General features: G+C 39.6%; 1 protein-coding gene across 4 annotated transcripts in view; it reads left to right on the top strand.

Moving 5' to 3' along the window:
* Positions 1–17,866, top strand: part of CTTN (cortactin) — a 34,099-nt gene extending 16,233 nt beyond the window's left edge. For 3 of the 4 annotated variants that reach the window (XM_081935216.1, XM_081935215.1, XM_081935217.1), the window contains exons 8-17: positions 53–163; positions 1,576–1,686; positions 3,479–3,589; positions 4,840–4,895; positions 6,487–6,556; positions 8,185–8,333; positions 12,067–12,156; positions 13,344–13,527; positions 14,465–14,533; positions 16,120–17,866. In XM_081935216.1, the coding sequence (XP_081791342.1) occupies positions 53–163; positions 1,576–1,686; positions 3,479–3,589; positions 4,840–4,895; positions 6,487–6,556; positions 8,185–8,333; positions 12,067–12,156; positions 13,344–13,527; positions 14,465–14,533; positions 16,120–16,256 (1,088 nt within the window). In that variant the 3' untranslated portion in view covers positions 16,257–17,866. The remainder of the gene's footprint in view (positions 1–52; positions 164–1,575; positions 1,687–3,478; positions 3,590–4,839; positions 4,896–6,486; positions 6,557–8,184; positions 8,334–12,066; positions 12,157–13,343; positions 13,528–14,464; positions 14,534–16,119) is intronic. The other variant, XM_081935218.1, reaches the window with a different exon arrangement.
* The last annotated feature ends 1,553 nt before the right edge of the window (positions 17,867–19,419 follow it).

The following is a 19,419-nucleotide window of genomic DNA, read 5'->3' as shown; positions in this document are numbered from 1 at the left end:
CTTTAGTTTGTACTATTATGAATGACTACATTTTTTTTACTCCCATCTCCAGATTATTCTAAAGGTTTTGGTGGTAAATATGGTGTGGACAAGGAGAAAGTGGATAAAAGTGCTGTTGGCTTTGAATACCAGGGCAAAACTGAAAAACATGAATCACAGAAAGGTTTTTACTTTATTTTACTCCACGAAATTGTTTATGAGTTGACCTTCTTTAAACCTGAAATGGTAATATATCTGCATGAACCAAGGCTTTCAAGTCTTAAATCTACAAACTTTTATGAAAATCCTTTCCTTCCTTTTTTCTGTTGTAAAAATGTATTTAAGAGATTGTTTGTTACTATAATCTGACTCTCCATTAAAAAAAAAACAAGTCTTCAAAATGACTTGGAACAATAAAATCTAGTCAGTTTCTTCAATAGGGCTTGTAGGATAATAAAAATAAGGCAGAACGTTTCAGCTAACAGAACTTTTCAGCTAACTTCATGATGGATCAGAGCCTTCATTTAATACGCAGAGTTCAGACTGACATTTTACTATCTAGAAGAAAAAGTGAGAGTATATATTTCATAATTTGATATAGCAAATAACTGCTGGTTTTTCTCTCTCCCTTTTTATTTGTATCTGCCTTGAATTTCTGTAATTGGACAGACTTGAACAGGACACAAAAAGCCAGCTGAGCCAGGAAATCACAAGCAAACCAAGTGCCTGGCTTGAATATTAGGTTCAATTCTGATTCAAATTATTAGGCCAGGGGTGTCCAAACTTGGGAACTTTAAGACTTGTGGACTTCAACTCCCAGAATTCCCCAGCCATGCTGGGGAATTCTGGGAGTTGAAGTCCACAAGTCTTAAAGTTCCCAAGTCTTAAAGTTCCCAAGTTTGGACACCCCTGTATTAGGCTATTAATGGACTATAGTTTCAGGTTATAGTTTTCTTTTTAAAACACCCAATGGTTTTATTCATTGATTCCATTCATTCATCCTGTTCATGCCAAGCTACTTTACATATGGCTTAGCTTTATATGTAAACCAAACAATTACTTTGTAAATATGCTTTAATTACACTTTTGAATTTGTGGTCTTTTGTTATTTTACATGTATTAATAACCGTGTGCACCATTGTTTGTTTGGAAAACAAAAGAGGGTTGATTATATGATCTAATTACTCATAAGCCTTTCAAAGGCAACATTGTAGACTGAAATTGCAAAATTGCTAGGTGAGCACATGAATGCTTAGGATTACAACCTTGGCATATTTTTTTAGTATTTTCTTTGTTCCTCTCTTGTTTCTAGATGTTATCCATATATCTTTTGATTTATTTATTTGAGTTTTGTCCCACCTTTATTACTTTACTCAAGGTGGCAAACATATATAATACTCCTTCCCACTCCTGTTTTCCCCACAACAAGAACAATCTTGTGGGGGTGAGTTGGGCTGGTCAGTTAGTGACTGGTCCAAAGGTTTCGGATTTCTTGCTATTTTCTTTTGGGTTAAAAAATAACAACAAAACACTTAAAATGACTTCTTAGGCAACGATCAGATCCAAATAACATCTTGTAATGTTTCCTTTACACAGACTATACGAAAGGTTTCGGTGGAAAGTTTGGCATACAGACTGACAGACAGGATAAATGTGCACTTGGCTGGGATCACCAGGAAAAAGTCCAGTTGCACGAATCTCAAAAAGGTACATTTATTGATAAGCTTTGCATGCACTGTGGGGCATAACATTTGAAAGTTAAAAATAGAAATAGGTAAATAAATAAGGCTAATTGCTACTGCACGCAATTGCTTTTGTTCATAGCTGCTAACTTTAGTGTTCCTGGAATTCTAGAGTGGGCAGGGGTGGGGAGATGGATTGTAATCAGAAAGGGGAAATTTAATCTTAATTTGTTAAAACAGGAGAGGAGAGCTATTCAGTTGAATTATCTCTCCCAACCTTTATTTAAAGATATGAAAATAGGGTTTCCCTACTCATTTGGCAATGGGTGGCTCAGTGGCTAAGACACTGAGCTTGTCAATCAGAAAGGTCAGCAGTTCAAATCCCTAGTGCCGTGTAACAGAGTGAGCTGCCATTAATTGTCCCAACTTCTGCTAACCTAGCAGTTTGAAAGCAGGTAAAAATTCAAGTGGAAAAATAGGAACCACCTTTGGTGGGAAGGTAACAGGGTTCTTTGTACCTTCGGCGTTTAGTCATGCCGGCCACATGACCACGGAGACGTCTTTGGACAGTGCTGGCTCTTCGGCTTTGAAATGGAGATGAGCACTGCCACCTAGAGTTGGGAAGGGCTAGCACATATGTGTGAGGGGAACCTTTACCTTACTCATTTGGCAATTCAGTAGTATCTAAAAAAGGCTAAAGCAGGAACTGAGTAAGTCTATTTTACACAAAATGCACCTTGTTCATGAGCAACTGTTTACAGGTAATCTTCAGTTTATGATTATTCATTTAATAAGTGTTGAAAGTTATGACGGTCCTGAAAAATGTGATTTAATGATTGTTCCTTGCACTTACAATTGCTACAGTATCCCTGTGGTCGCATGATCCAAATTCAGGTATTCCGCAACCAATATGTATTTACATCTTGAGGTCATGTGATCCCCACTTGCACCCTTCCTAGCTGGCTTCAGACAAACTAAACCAATGGCGGAAGCTGCATTCACTTAATGACCACAGGGGCTCACTTAACAACCACAGCAGAAAGGCCATACATTAGGTGCAACTCACTTAATGACTGTCCCACTTAGCAACATAATTTCCAGTACCGATTATGTTTGTAAGTACCTAATACAGTGAAGACAATTTAATCTGGCGGGGATTGTGTGTATTTTATATTTGCACTGAATCATGATTAAAAGTGAGTAGTCTGAAATAAGAAACTATAATTTGTTAGTGTATCTGACATATTATATTGGTTAAATGTGTGTTTGTGTCTCTGTGTTATATTCCACACCTGAATATAAATGCAGAATTTACATTCAGGTTCGTAATGACTGTATATTGGGTGGGAAGGTAACCATTTTGTGTCTGACTGCATGCTTCTTAATGTTTTGAAGGGACTGTTGACCTTCAGGTGATGGTAAAGGGGAAGGGGGAGTAATTGCATGTCTGATACTTCCCTCTTTCAAAATGTGCCTCTGGAAAATGAGCATATGAGAGAAACCCCATCTCCTGCTATGTTGGATGTGTGAGTGTTATATGTCTACTCAATAGCAAGAAACACTTCAATTTGGAAGTACTGTAAGTTTCAGCATGAAATTATACAGTCTAAAAAAAGTTTAAGCTATTTCTCAAAATGTAATATCTATAGGTAATAACCTCTTTTTAGACAAAACCTTCCCCTGCCTGTTTCCACAACTGTTTTTAACAAGCTTTTTAGCTCATGTACGTTACGTCTAAACATGTTCCTCTTTTCCCAATCCCCTTCCTTCCCTTGGTGTTTTTCCCCCCCCTTGTCCTTATATTCTGAATTTCTCAGATTATAAGAGTGGTTTCGGAGGGAAATTTGGTGTTCAAACTGAAAGGCAGGACCTATCAGCTCTGGGCTTTGACTACAAGGAGAAACTAGCGAAGCACGAGTCACAACAAGGCAGAGTTTCCGCTTCTCTTACCCAGTGCCATCATTTCTAACCCAGACCCAAGCTGCTCATTGCCAAGCCCCATACAATGCATGGCAACTTTAATTTCTTCTTCATTTGCATATACACCAGGGAAATAATTAAGTAACCTTCAGTTACTTTAATAAATCCTGTATGTCCTGAATGATAGCGCATCACCCCATCTGCTTGGTGTACATTCCAGCAAACTTTCAGGTGCTCAATACCATATATATTTTTAATCACAGCCCTTCCTTCCTTTTCATAATCCTTTGGCTCCTATATCTTCAGTACACAAGTCCAGATTTATTTACTAACTACAGGAAATTATTATAAAAATAGTTTCAAAAAACAAAATCTCTTTGCCAAAGTTAGTACTGAAGTTGATGATATAGCTATATATTATATGATAATGATTGTAGAATGATTTTAACTTTTTTCCATTAGAAATATACCTAAGCTGGCAGCTAGATAAGAACTTTCTATTTGAGTAATAACTTGCTTCATGCAGTGTATTCATTAACATGAGCGCATCTGGAATTAATTATATCATTAACATTTTAGGTAAATAAACTTAATTCCAGTTTTTCATGTTTCTCTCACAAAAACGTGTATCTATGTAATATATATATATATGTGTGTGCATTGCGTCTGTCTGTAAAATAAATCAAAGTAAGCAGGAGATTAAAAAAAAACCTTTAATACTTGATTCATCCTTGTGCTTTTTACTACTGTATGTCCAGCACAAACATGTTTGTCCAGCATTTAAATGTATTCTTGTTGGCAATCTTTAAAAACATAACATGGCCATTGCTTTTAAATCCTTAAGGCATTCACAATTCTTGTTTTTTTTTAAGTAAACAGCACGTAATGCCTTGAAATAGTGGCCTTCACGAAGAGGCAGAATGTCTGACTTCAATCTCTCCCCTTAACACTGTGACGATTGCTCAAGGCTGCACTGTGGATGTGGCCTGAGGCGGGTGTCTTGAGGGAGAGCACCTCTTTCTTTGCTCGGATCTGATTTCATTTCAGCCAATGGATGTGGAAGCATGCTTTAGCCTGTTGTCACTTGCATACCTACCAATGCTTTGAGGCCGCCAGAATATGTACTTTTTCCTTTTGCATCTACTTAATTTTGTATTTTGGCTTGCCTGCAGTCACTGTACTTTTGTGCATGAACATCCTTTCGGTTAGCCATTGAGAGAAAAGCCTTTGCAATAAATTGTTTTTGTTCTGTTTTTAGATTATTCTAAAGGATTTGGTGGAAAGTATGGTGTCCAGAAAGATCGGATGGACAAGGTATTGAATTAAATGAGCGATGGGGTTAGCCTTCTCCACTAATACTGAAAATCATTCCACTGTCGTAAAGTGTACTTTCTCTGAAGACATTCTTGCCTTGTTAAGGAGAGCTCTGCAGCATAGAGAAAATATTGCAAAGAAGTGCTTCAGACCTCACATAGTGCCAGCTCCTCCCTACTCTTCAATAAATCACGCAGGTTTTTTAAAAAAAGTTCCTGTGTTCAAAACTGAAAAAAAAGACATGACTGCTTTAATGAACCAAATCATTATAGCAGCCTATATTGAATGCAGATCACAAAGCAGCAAATATTTTAGGTACATGTGCAAGAATGAAAAAAGATGGGCTGCTTTAATGACTAGCAAGTTGCTTTGATTTTCATGAATTCTGAACCCTTGCATGTCATTTTTGAAGCATGCACATCCCCCTTTATACAGATTATTAAGATTTTTGCTTTATAGCAGAAACCTGGACACTTTAGTGCATGTATGAAAAGAAAAAGAACAATTGGCTGCCAGGAATCATAGAATAACAAAATCGGAATTTGGCACAGAGTTCTACCCCTGTTCAAAGCACAAATGCAGTTAAAACATTTCCAATGGCATGTGGTATGTAGGAGTGTATGTATACATGTGTAGGGCAAGATAATATGTGGATGGAAACTAATCAAGGACAGAAAAAACCTAGAACTAAGGAGAAATTTCCTAACAGCGAGAACAATTAACCAGTGGAACGGCTTGCCTTCAAAAGTGGCCTCACAGTGCCCTCACTGAAGGCTTTTAAGGAGAGACTGAGCAGCCACTTCTCTGGAATGGTATAGGGCAGTGATGGCTAACCTTTTTGTTTTGGGTGCCAAAAATGCAAGTGTATGTGTGTGATAGTGGGTGCACGTGCTGACACCCATAATACAAAGCACGCCAGCCCCCCCCCCCCCATGCACATGTACACACAACACCCACACACACGTGCCACACTGCTGGTGCGCTGCTCACCGCCAAGCTGAGCTTGGTATTTCCTCCGGGGGGCCAGGGGAGACTGCAAATCAGCTGGCCAGGGCGCGCATGCACGCTAGAGCTGACATAGAGCAATGGCTCACGTGAGATGGCTCCACATGCCACCTGTGGCACACGTGCCAGAGGTTTGCCATCATGGGTATAGGGTCTCTTCCTAGTGCAGGGGATTGGACTAGAAAACCTGCAAGATCCTTTCCAACTCCGTTATTCTGATACGTATATGTGTGTATGTGCGTGCACTATGTACATATTATAGTTCTAGTGCAGCTTTCCCAGTTAAGAGGAAGATTTGAATATGCACCTCTTTCTGTCTTGCATAAATTCATTTCATAACGTTTGAGAAGAACTTGTGTATCTGAGTTACCTATAATGTAATAATAACTGCTGTGGTTTGTGTAAGAAATTTATTTGTGTTCCTTTATGTCAGTGTTTCTCACCCTTAGTAATTTTAAGAGGTATGAACTTCAATTTCTAAAACTCTACAACCAGCAAGTAAGTTGGAGGTCCATACATCTTAAAGTTGCCAATGTTGAGGAATCATGCTTTATATGAACTGGTTTCCATTTCCTTGTATTGATAGAATGCATCATCTTTCGAAGATATTGAGAAATTGTCTTCAACATACCAGAAGACCAAACCAGTAGAAGCTGGTAAGATCCTTCTTTTTATGGTTTTTTAATTACTGTATTTTTCAGAGTATGGGATGCACTTCCCGCCCCCTCCCCCCTTCCCCCCAAAAAGTGGGCAGAAAAGTCTTCATGTCATACAGCGAATATTGCAGTGGGGGGGAGGGGAGTTGATGCAGTGCCAATCAGCTGATCTAGAATGGGCCGTGGTGGCCTTGGCGAACAGGCGTTGGTGGATGGGCCGCAGTAGTTTTTTCTGGTTTTCCTCCCCAAAAGCTACATCGGTCTTATAGCCCGGAACATCTTATAGTCCGCAAAATACGGTATATAGTTGTGTTTCCTTTAACATCTTAAAAATCTCAGGATTCTATTAGCAAAGAGCTGCTAACAAGTCTTGAAAGGTCTAGCTTTTAAAGTGCAGGTGAAAAAACAAAAGCCAAGTAGCCATCTAATATACCGTATTTTGCGGAGTATAAGACATACCTCCCCCCACCCCAAAAAGCGTGGAAATGTTGGTGCATCTTATACACCGAATACATCCCATTTTTGTGAAAAATGGGCTGTTTTCTCAAAAAACGGGGGTGTTTTTGCCTTTCCTCACCCCCAGAAGCACTGCAGGCTTCAGCAGGGCTGGGGGAAGGGGAAAATGCCCCCGTTTTGGTGAAAAGTGGATGAAAAACGGGAGCGTTTTTGCCTTGCCCCAACCCTGCTGAAGCCTGCAGAGTGCTCCTGGGGCCGGGGAAGACAAAAACCTTTTCTTCTTTCTTACCTCTTCAAAATCTTGGTGCGTCTTATACACCGGTGTGTCTTATAGTCCGAAAAATACGTTAATTGTTTTCTGCCTACAAGCTCTAGACAGCAGGGCTATTATTGAAACCGAATATGTCAACCTATCTTTGGTCATATATTTGGAGCTACCTTTCATTTTCTAATTTAAATCAGTAACTAGACGACCCGTGACCCTTTGAGGGTATCATTTCAGAGGTACTTCCTTACCTAAACAAAGGAACAAAATGACCATGGCAAAAAAAAAATCAGTAGGGTAGGAGTGACTTTGACTTCCTATTTGGCTTCCCCATTGAATTTCCTTGTGAGGCAATGAGCATCAGAAATCTCCCCCCAGCAGGCAGAGGAGGGGAGGAGAGGGAAGTGAGAGGTTGGACAAGTGACCAGGAAGCTGTCATTGAAAATGAGGATCACGTGACTGCAAAAGCATAGTGGCGGTACTGAAGCAGCAGCACCCTGGCAGTAGCTCTGAAGCAGCCACAATTTCTCCAAATTTGAGAATAATGGGTCCCAGGAGTCTGCAGAAGAGCCTCTTTGAGGTACCTTTGTTGACAAAGTTTCACCCAATTGAAGGTTGCAAAGTATCAAACAGACACAGGCGCTTTAGTAGCATATAGATGGGTTCAGTTTAAGCTTTCCGCCGATGCATGTTTTGTGGCGGATGTTTCTATCAGGAAGTTGAATGAGTTACTCTCCTTAGCAGCACCTTGTGATCTTTTATAAGCACAGATAATTTGTAGTCTGACCAGGACACTAAATAATTAGTCTGGATTTTGAGAGCAAATGATTAGGAATTGTTTCTGAAGATTTGTGGGGCGGGAAAATGACTTAACGGATAATCGTTTTCATATTGTGACCCATTACAGCAAATGCCAAAACAAGCAACATCAGAGCTAACTTTGAAAATCTAGCTAAGGATAAAGAACAAGAAGACAGAAGAAAGGCAGAAATTGAAAGAGCTCAAAGGATGGCCAAGGACAAGGAGGAACAAGAAGAGGCTAGGAGGACAATCGAAGTTGGTGAAATTCATACTTTTGTCTTTCTCACAATCCCTCCCGCTCTTCCCATCTCCTCCTGATTTTAGTTGCACCATTGCAAGTGTAGATTCTGAGTGAGAGTAAAATCAAGATCAGTATGTATGTGTCAGCTTTCTTTAAAAGCTCCTTTATGTAACTAAGTAGTAATTATTCTAAGACTCTTAAATTATGGATTGTAAAAGAGTTACAAGAATACAAGTAGTCCTTGAATGTACAATAATTCGTTTAGTGACCGTTTGAAGTTACAGTGGCACACCTACAATCATTGCAGCATCCCCATAGTCACGTGATCAAATTCAGTTGCTTAGCAACTGGCATGTATTTGACCGTTGCAGTGCCTCGGGTGTGTGTGTGTGTGTGTGTCATGTGATCACTATCTGGAACCTTCCCAGCTGGCTTTCGATAAGCAAAGTCAATGGGGGAAACCAGATTTGCTTAATAGCCGCATGACTCACTTAACAACTGTAGTAATTCACTTAACAGCTGCTGTTAAAAAAAGTTGTAAAATGGGGCAGATCTCACTTAACAGCTGCCTTGCTTAGCAACAAAAATGGGCTCCATTGTGGTTGTAAGTCAAGGATTACCTGTAGTTGTTTTCTAAGGAGCCACACAACTTGACACCTGCTGCAGAATAAATCATATACAATATAAGAAATTGTCACTCTATGGCAGAGACTATGCAGATGCAGGATAAACAAAAGACCAGCAGTATCTAGAGAGCCACAACTGGTACCACAGACCAATGGCCAGCTTTCCAAATATGATATTCAGGGTAAATTCAATCAGAGATGCTGTTTCGTGTTAGATAAATTAACACTTGTTTTTGCTTGAATCTTGTGTAAATGCTATAAATAGCCCTTTCATATGGAGGAGAATTTTACAGTAACATCTTGAGGAGAGGGGAGCCTTTGCAGTGCAAGCAATATATCTGTTCTCTTTCAACAAATGTCTGCCTTTAACGTTGGCCTTCCTATTATGACAATAGCATGATGTTAGCATGATATTATGTTGATAGCATGATCTATCTTGGAGCCTGTGGGAAAGACATATACCTAACACTGTAGCTTTAGTGTAGCTCTAGTGCAGGGCTCCCCATCTCCCGGGATGGACCTGTAACGGGCTGTGGCATGCCAGAAACTCGGCCATGCAGAAAACTGAAGCTCCATCCGTGGGATGCAGCAAGCGAAACCAACATCCCCTCCAGTCCGCGGAAAACCTCTTTCCATTGAACTGGTACCCAAATGGTTGGGGGGCACTGCTCTAGTGGCAGTTATTTATTTTATGTATTGATTCTTTGTTTATTTGAATCCTGCCTTTGTTGTTTTTACAAATAACCCGAGGCGGCAAATGTATCCAGCACACCTTCCCCCTATTTTCCCCACAACAACCCTGTGAGGTGGACTGGGTGAGAAAGAGTGTCTGGACCAAAGTCACCCACTTGATTTTCATGCTTATAGCAAGACTTGAACTGCGGTCTCTGGTTTCTAGCCTGGTATCTTAACGACTAGACCAAACTGACAATTATATTTAAAATTACATTTTTAATATTATTGTCACTAAGATATATGCTAATATAATATTACATATAGGATCATTAGCCAGGACTTTTGTATTATTGTACTCCTGTTGAATTCTATTAAGCTGTTGACTTCAACAAGTGTCATAAGGCTACCTTTCACTGGTAAATGTAAAGCAAAAGATAGGAGAAGTATTGGCTGCATTTGTTAAAATATAGTTACCAGGACATGCATTCCTGGTAACATTCTGAGGGAGATTTGCCATAAAATATGCAGAGTCTGCTGGAAAAGATGTATTAAATTTATTGAAGGGGGATGAATGCTGTCTTCTCTATAGTAATTTTGGTTCCTGAAAAATAAGATAGCTTATTGTATAAAATGTATTTTTATTGTATAAAAATTGGCACTTTTATTTATTTGTGTGCTGAGCTGCAGGAAAAAAAGTCATTTCAATCAAAGAAATAGAAAAGCAACCTGGTAGTTCCATGTATGGTTTTAATTAAGAAATATTTTAGATTATTGCTCCTCGGTTGTTACCTTTTAGGAATGCATTTAAGACATGAAAGGCATCTTAAAGATATGCAGCCTTTCCTAGCATGGGCTGTCTTGCGCCACCCACAGTGTTTCTTTGTGAGACATTAATGCGTAAAAAGAAATTCTCTGTCTGCTGTATAATACGTGCACCTTGGTTATACAATGCACAAGTACTCTAATGGCTTAATTTACCTCACACAATCCCTGATAAAGATGGAAAATAATAAATCTCTGAGGTCACCAAAGCAGGAGGAAGATTTATAGACTTGATTCATAAAATGTTTACATGAATTTATATGTTGTGTTTATAGTCTGCCTTCCCACCCAACAGTTGTGTCTGTGGGCAGTTTATCAGTATTTAAATATGTGGTGTTCCATGGACATGTGTTAAAATACAGGTAGTCCTTGACTTATGACCTTAACAGGGTTTCAATTGCTAAACAATATGGTTCTTTATCAAGTGACCAGACCTGATTTTACTACAATTTTTACCACATTCATTAAGCGAATCACTGCTGTTAAGTAATTGAAGTGGTCATTAAGTGAATCACATGGTCATTAAGCAAATCCAACTTCCCAATTGCTTGTCAGAGCCAGCTGGGAAGGTGGCCAATCACAATCACAGCGCAAGGTGCTGTGCGAGCCAGTTGCCAAGCACCTGCATTGCAGCCCCATGAGTGGTTATAACTTCGAGACCATCATAACATTGAACCGTCATTTAATAAAAGGTTGTAAATCAAGGACTACTTGTATGAGCTTTAAGTTTTTGGTTCCAGCAAAGCAACACAAATCTTTGGGTTTCAGAAAAAGGAATAGAAAAGGAGTTACTCCCCATGCAATTACATGTTATGAAGTCCTCAGAGAAAGGCTGTGATGGAGGAGGAAAACATGAGCCATCTCATTCCAAGATGACAGAATCGGGATGGAAAACCCAATAATGGCATCTCATGAGCAACCCAGGCACCTGTAAGAAGCCCTGATGGTGTCATTGTACAAATAATACAAATTACAATTACCCTCTTCCCCTCATTCCCACATACATGATTATAGCTCTCAAGATGGTATCCCTGCCTCAGATATTTCTCCTCCCAGTTGTAGTCCTGTGATGAAGAACTGAAAATCACTTGAATCAGTACCCCGGGTAGTCATAATCCAAGGTAACACTTTAATGGTGGGTTCCGGATTCCGTTCCAACCGGTACCCCGGAGTCACCCACATGCACGGGCGTGGTGTGCACGTGCGTTGTAGTGTCAAATGACGCTTCTGCAAGCCTCGGCAACACTCCAGCTACTTGGCGGAACGTCGCTCAGGCGTCGTACGTGCCGTGCGCGGAATCGGCAAAAGCTTAAAGCACAGGTAAGGAGCACGGGTGGGCCCTCCGGAGCACCGTACTGGAATGGTACCCGGTGCTCCGGGCAGAATCCGGTACTCCCGTACCGGGGCGTACCACCTGCAACCCACGACTGTAATACTTCCTGCATATTAGTTGACTTCAGTTTTAGTCTTCTGCACCATGAATGCGTATCCTCAAATAACTATGATTAAGATGGGTATTTCATAATCTTTACCTTAAAAAAATATTTTTGTGCATATTGATATATGTTTAAGCTACCTAATAGTTTTTGCAAATCATACTTTCTTTTTTTCATTTTTTGAAAAGGAAAAGGCCAAAGGCAAGAAACAGAATCCTCCTGAACCTCTAGCTCCACAACCAGTGGAAGAAAAAGTGCCATCGAATGCAATCTACGAGGTTGGTTTGATTGTTTCAATGTCAGAGTCCTTTTTCCAATGCATTTTGTGTAGTATATTCATGACATTCATATCCTTCTTCCAGCAAAATAATAAACAAAACAGGTAAATCCATTTTAACAGGTTGCCCTATATCTTGAGTTGGAAAAGCTACAATTTTTAGAGTAATTTAACTATATAAACCAGGGGTGTCCAAACTTGGGAACTTTAAGACTTGTGGACTTCAACTCCCAGAATTCCCCAGCCAGCCATGCTGGCTGGGGAATTCTGGGAGCTGAAGTCCACAAGTCTTAAAGTTCCCAAGTTTGGACACCCCTGATATAAACCAATCAAACATCTATCTATATCAGGCTTGACTAGTTATACATAATAATGTGGTAGAGAAATCCATAATGTAGGTGGGGTAAGGTAGAGCAACAGCCTTTCCTGAGCCCTCAAATGTGCTGCCAATGGGGTTGGGTGCTCCTGCAGAAAATGCACAAGCCATCTTTGTTTGTTTGTTCATTACACTATAGTCTAGACTGCCCCTTTCAAAAAGTATGTTCCAGAAAACAAGGCATAATTGCTAACGAAATATTTGCTAGGCAGTCCAATCATGTTTTCCCTTCAAGCACTCTGCAGCCCAGTCCTCTCTTGAATACTTTTCTAAAGCTTGAAGGCAGACCCAGAGAAATTATGTTGTTGTTCCCCCCCAAATCCATTCACATAGGGTAGGGGCTCTTAGCACATTTTACTGTGTCTGAGAGACCCAGTTGGAGACCCCATAAATTCCCCTAAAAGCTTTCTGCTTGGATTTCCAAGATGTGTCCAAAATGGCCAAACAGTAATTTTTAAAGTGACAGAAGGAGAAAAACTATGGAAAGCAATCTCTGTGTCAAATTACTTTAACGTTAATAAATGTTGCATTCCAGATGAAATTAGATGTAGTTTTTTGCCCCAGCCTACCCACCATGTTTGAGAATAGTGCATGGCGCCCTATTATTCTGCAGTGTTTTTGCTTAATGGATCACAGTGGATAATGCTCATAATCCAATATTTTGAAGAATGGTGAATTGCTAGGTGAAATATCACCAGAAGTGTAATGATAACTTACATCAACAGCAATGATAACTTAAACAGCAACAGGGAACTTCTTGATAAATGTTTGATAATTGCTATCTTGCCTAATGGTTGCTTTTATTTGTGTAGGATGCTGCTTCCTTTGAATCTGGTTATAAAAGTTCCAATGCAAGTCTTCCAAATGTACACGAGCCAGAACAGGACAGCAAAGCTGAAGAATCTGACTATCAAGAAGCAGTTAGTCAGAGAGAGCCGGCCTATGAATCAGCGACCGTGTACGAAGAGGCTGCAGTAGGAAATCAGTATCAAGCAGGTTAAACAGCTTCTCCTTTCATGTCTGAATCTTTGGGTAATTCCATGTTGTCTAAGACTAAGTGGCTAAGACGCTGAGCTTGTCGATCTGAAAGGTCAGCAGCTCGGCGGTTCGAATCCCTAGCACCGTGTAATGGAGTGAGCTCCCGTTACTTGTCCTAGCTTCTGCCAACCTAGCAGTTCGAAACGATGTTAAAATGCAAGTAGAAAAATAGGAACTGCCTTTGATGGGAAGGTAACAGCGTTCCATGCGCCTTCGGGGGTTTAGTCATGCCGGCCACGTGACCACGGAGAGATCTTCAGACAGCGTTGGCTCTTCGGCTTTGAAAAGGAAATGAGTTCTGCCCTCTAGAGTCAGGAATGACTAGCACATATGTGTGAGGGGAACCTCTACCTTTACCTTTATGTTGCTCAAGGATATGATCACACAGGTCTGGCCAGTATAAGAAAAACTCAGCATGCTACCTTAAATTGATTGGTATGTTAGGGGCAAGATAGAAACGTTAAGAAGCAACATAGGCCAAAAATGAGAAAAAACTTATTTACAGTCACATTTTTCACTTGGTTGCAGGGCTCAATATAGGTGAATCAATGCTAGTTAACAACACAAATAAATATTTGAGAGGAAGTCTCTTCAAGGAGCATGTAACTTAAACAAGGAGTAAATTGTGAGGGTGCTACTTAACTAGCAGTTCCCAATGGGTGCAGTAAAAATGCAAATAGCCTCCTCGAGTCCCTTCGAGGAGAGGGAACGGCTTATAAGTCTAATAAATAAATAAATAATAAATAAATAAATAAATAAATAAATAAAATATCATATTGATGACTCAGCATTCAGTCTAATTGTACCAATAAGGAGACACCTTTATAAATGCCAGACCATGTACAAAGCAGATGATTTTAAAGTCCTGTAGCGAAATTTATCTTTTTTTTTTTAGATGAAACTGCTTATGAATATGAAAATGACCTTGGAATAACAGCGATAGCCCTATATGATTATCAGGCTGGTAAGTAACACAATAATTAGCTTTATAGTTCTGGTTCAGAACATATTTAGGCTCGGATTTCTACAGAATTGCCTGTATTTGTTCGTTGGGCTAGAGGTCCATACTCTTCCAAATAACCTTTTCTGGATTTTCTGGGAAAAATAATAATTTGGGATGTGCTGCATATATCCTCCTGGGCTACTTGCTAATTAGAACCAAAAAAAGTTCTGTTTAATTGCTATGTTCATGTCCCTTCATCATGCTTTCATTAAGAGCTGTTTCTATAGAATTTTTCTATAGGTAACCCCAACTTACAATTAGCAACCACTCAAAGTTAAAACATCGTTGAGAAAAGTGACCTGCAACCAATCTCACACTTAACGACTGTTGTAGCATCTTCACATCATTTGAGCACAAACCACAATTTTCCTAATTACTTCCTCGTGTGGAATTTCCCTGTTTTTCCAGTTTGGGGCAAAGACTATTCGTAATAATAATATGTATTATTAAGTAGATTACCCCCTTGTTATGTTTATTGTTTGTGATTACCAAGAGAAATAGTTCTGGTTTGAATTTGATTTCCTCTTCAGCCAACTTCTTACAAGCAAAGTCAGTGGTGGGTGGGAAGCAAGAGTTGCTTAATGACTATATGGATCACTAAACTGCAGTGACTCGTTTAACAATCATGTCAAAGAAAAAAGACAGGCGTGATTTAACAACGGTCTTGCTTAGCAATGGAAATACTGGCGCCCAATTTGGTTGTAGGTTGAGGACAACCTATGTAAAACGAGGTGCAATTACGGGCTCTTCTAGAAGCTGCTATCTAGGTAGAAAGTCTCTGGCAGGCCTGATGTGTTAATTCAGAAGCTCTGCCTGTGCATTACCTGCAGAGAAGGCTACTCTGAGTTAGAAGGAGGAGCAACTGTTGCAAGTTTTGAGCAAGAGCTATTCTCACTTTTCTCATTGTGTGTTTTCTGCTGATCCTATCAAATTACCTGTGAATGCCAAAAGTGCTTTTTAAACTATAACATACCTGGAAAGAGATGATAAGCTCTGACTTTCGGGTGCTGGAAAAAACCCAGAATTTTAAAATGTTTCTGGTCTATTTCTCAGCACCTCCAATCTGTGAAACACAAATGTATATTTTGCTTGAAAACATGATTTTCCTTTTGAGCTAAGGCTGTGCAGTTTCTTGGCATGGGCTGCTCTGTAGCGTTCACAGAAAGGGGTGAAGCCAGTGGCTACTCCCAAGCTCTGGAATTCCTTCCCGATAAAGGCAAGGCTTGCTTGGTGGGATTTGCTCTCCTGTCCACAACCAAAAGACATATTTCTTAATTCAGAAAGGCCTAGGCTACTGCCTTGATCTCTTGGTAGATTAGTTTTCTGTCTGGTGGAGATGATTTCCTTTTATTCGGGTGTTTCTCTCTAGGTTTCAATTGTTCAGCTTTAAAATGATTCTGTTCGCCTTTGTTATTTGATGGTTCGTTCTATGGGTGGGAGTTGAAACGTAGGGTGGGGGTATAGAAAAACAAAATCAGCTGACCTAAACCTGAGTTTCAAAGTCCTTCTGCTAAACCTTCTAACCTTTCTGTTTTTTTTTTCCACAGCTGGGGATGATGAGATTTCCTTTGATCCAGACGATATCATTACCAATATTGAAATGATAGATGATGGTTGGTGGAGAGGAGTCTGCAAAGGCAGATATGGGCTTTTCCCAGCTAATTATGTGGAGCTGAGACAATAGAAACGGATGTTTACCATTTATGCCTTAATACCATAATCATTCATCTGACTTATTACACTACAAATCATGTGGGGCTTTTTGGGGGGTGATGGTGGTACAGGAGAAGAGATTGAAAGGATCTATTCATACTCCTTTTATATTTAAAATACTTTGCTGATGCTTTTATAAATGTTTTATGGGTCCAGAAATTGCTAATATATTGTGACTCTATGTTGCCCTGCAGCCTGTTATCATCCTTTTTAATGCATTTTGAAAAAGAGGTTTCCTTGATTCCTTTGTCAAATTGGTGACAGTGATTTTTCTCCCCTCTAGAGTTTTTAGTTCTCTCTGACAGTAGTACATGTTACAGTTGAACTGTACAAATTATATCCATGTGTTCTTGTACTGAACATGGTCAGTTTTCCAGCTCCCACCTGTCGTATCTAGATCACATTTCCACTTACTGGGAATATGGCAGGTATGGATAGAGGAAAATGCTAGCTGGCTTGCAGTTCGAGGCAAAACATTCATGGGAAGTTATTCTCTATTTAATCTCAGAAAGGACCCAGTATAGAAGGCTAGGCTTATTTTTCATTCATATTCTTGGGAAGCGCACAGTCCAGTCAAAAGCTCTGTTATGCAACTTTAGTTGAACTTTTCCAGAAGTTCTGATAAGGAACTGATGCAAGCCTCACCTGGCTTTGCGATGTAAGTTTTGTTTATGCTGCTCTTTCTCTCATGCACCTAGAACACTGTGAAATTTTTGGTCTTGGAGATTTAAATGTTTCCATTACATGCCCTCTCTAGCTCTCCCAGCCTGTCACCTTGATGATAAAACAGGCGGGATATGCAGCACTAATTCCAGTTTGTATGATTTGCAAAGAGGACAATGGGATGAGATGACTTCCTCTATAGTAAATCTGATTTTGGGGGCCTATATTTCACTAAAGGAATATTGCTCTTACGAGTACATTAAAACTTTGGAGGAAATTGCTATTTTTAAACGTTGACGACTCATTTTACATATTCAGCTCTGACTGCCAGTAATACTCAAGCAAACTGTAAAGATGTCTCTGTCTTTTGCCAAATGTAATGCTGAATTTTTGCCATAACTTCTGTAAAGTAAATTGAGAATTAATTACTGATTTTAACCACATAAGCATCCCTACCAAAGACAGCATACAGTATATGTGTCTTCAGTGTTTCTTGTTCATTTCTGTTTGGGAAGAGAAATTCAGGGATAAATCGGTCAAGGAAAGAAGTGAATGGAACAAAAGGTTAGCAATTAAGTTCAATAAAATGTATATAAAAATATTTCTATTGAATGGCAACATGCAGTGTACCTAAAGAAATATGGAATGTAGAGAGAAGTGATCTTGCATGGGATTGGCTACTTAGACAATCTCTTAAGAAGAATGTATGTAATGTTTATTTTCTATTATCTTCCCCACCGGTTCCTTGCTTTCTCATAATTACATTGATAATAGTATGTTAAGTGGGCATGGATTTTATATTCAGTTTTAGCTTATTCAGTTTGCATAGAACAGCAACTAGGATATATGATTCCTGTTTTTCTTTTTCTTTTTGTAAATTAAATATTCAAATAAACTTTTGGAACCATTTCCCCAGGATATTTTTGTGTCTAAACTATTCTAATCTACAAACTGAATGTTAACATATTGTCTTCTGCTGGGTGAATTGCCTTCTACCATCTTATCTTCAGTTACTGAAGCAGAATCCCAGTGGGAAAAACATGACAAGGATATTCTTGCCCTGGTTTTTAAATTATCTGTCACCGAAAGGAGCATCTTCTTCCACCAATTATTCCACGACAGTACTGTTTCCCCAAAAATAAAACCACTCCAGATAATGAACCCAATTGGGCTTTTGAGCGCATGCGCTAAAATAAGCCCTTCCTGAAAATATTGCAACACAGCAGGAGCCTTGAAGTGACCACACTCGCCACCTCCTGCACCTCCAAAATAATAAGACCTCTTCAAAAATAAGGCCAGATGCTTATTTCGGGGGTCAAAAGAAAATAAGACACTCTCATTTTCAGAGAAACACGGTAATTGATTCAATAGTCCTGTGAATTGGGGACAAAGTGGAAGCCAGCCCTTCTTTTGTAATTTGTGGAACAGTCCCAAAAAGAGAAGAGGTGGAAACGTTTGTTGGAGGACTGGTCCCTTCAAAATTCCAGTTGTTTTAATGTGTTCTGAAAATAGGAGTTTCTTGGATAGCAAAAGGGGGGAAATTGTTCATTGAATGCAGGTAGTCCTTGTCTTACAATCACTTATTTAATGACTGTTCGAGGTTATAACAACACTGAAAAAAGTGACTTGCAACCAGTTCTCACTTATGACAGGTGCAGCATCCACACAGTGACATGATCAGACTTCGAGTGCTTTGCAAGCAGCATGTATTTATGATGGTTGCAATGTCCCAGGATCCTAGGAATGTCATTTGCAGCCTTCCTAGCGCGCTTTTGACAAGTGAATGGGAGAAGCCAGATTTGCTTGATTGTATGATTTCACTTAACAATCATGGCAAAAAAGTTGTGAAATAGGGCATGACTCCCATTAACAACTGCCTTGCTGAGCAACATAAATTTTGGGTTCAATTGTATTACATCAAGGAGTGTAGTTGTCTATGCATTAAAAAGCAAACCAGTTGAGTATGAAATAACACCCTGAATCATTGACTTGAGAATGGGCAGCTATAAAAATCAAATGAATAACTAAACAACCACATGGCACTCCCTGCCATGCATCAAAAACATTTTAAAGCTGTGGAACGCTTCTAAGATCTGCAAGTGGGCATCACACACTGCCCAGACACTACTGTACAAGGACAAATTATGCATTGTAAAGATCACTTTGGAGGTGGGAGATACTTCCAATGTAATCTATCAAATTCCTGCATGGATTGCCTCTGTGACACTAGGACAGACGGGGAGGAAGATAACCATCAGCTTGCAAGAACACAAGTGAGCTGTCAGGAGGACATCTGAACTCATTGGTAGCCTTTCACTGCAATGAACAAGGACACATTTAATTTTGCAGCTACTAAGATTGTTGGACGAGCAGGCACAAAAACAGCCAGGCAAGTGATTGAAGCCTGGGAAACTGGCCGCTTTATCAATCAACAGAAGTGCTGATTTATCACCAGCCTATCAAGTACTTAG

This window comes from Natrix helvetica, assembly GCF_964273705.1.
Source record: "Natrix helvetica genome assembly, chromosome: 1".
Taxonomy (NCBI): Eukaryota; Metazoa; Chordata; class Lepidosauria; order Squamata; family Natricidae; genus Natrix; species Natrix helvetica.
Note: the sequence above shows the minus strand (reverse complement) of the source record. Positions and strands in the feature narration are given on the sequence as shown.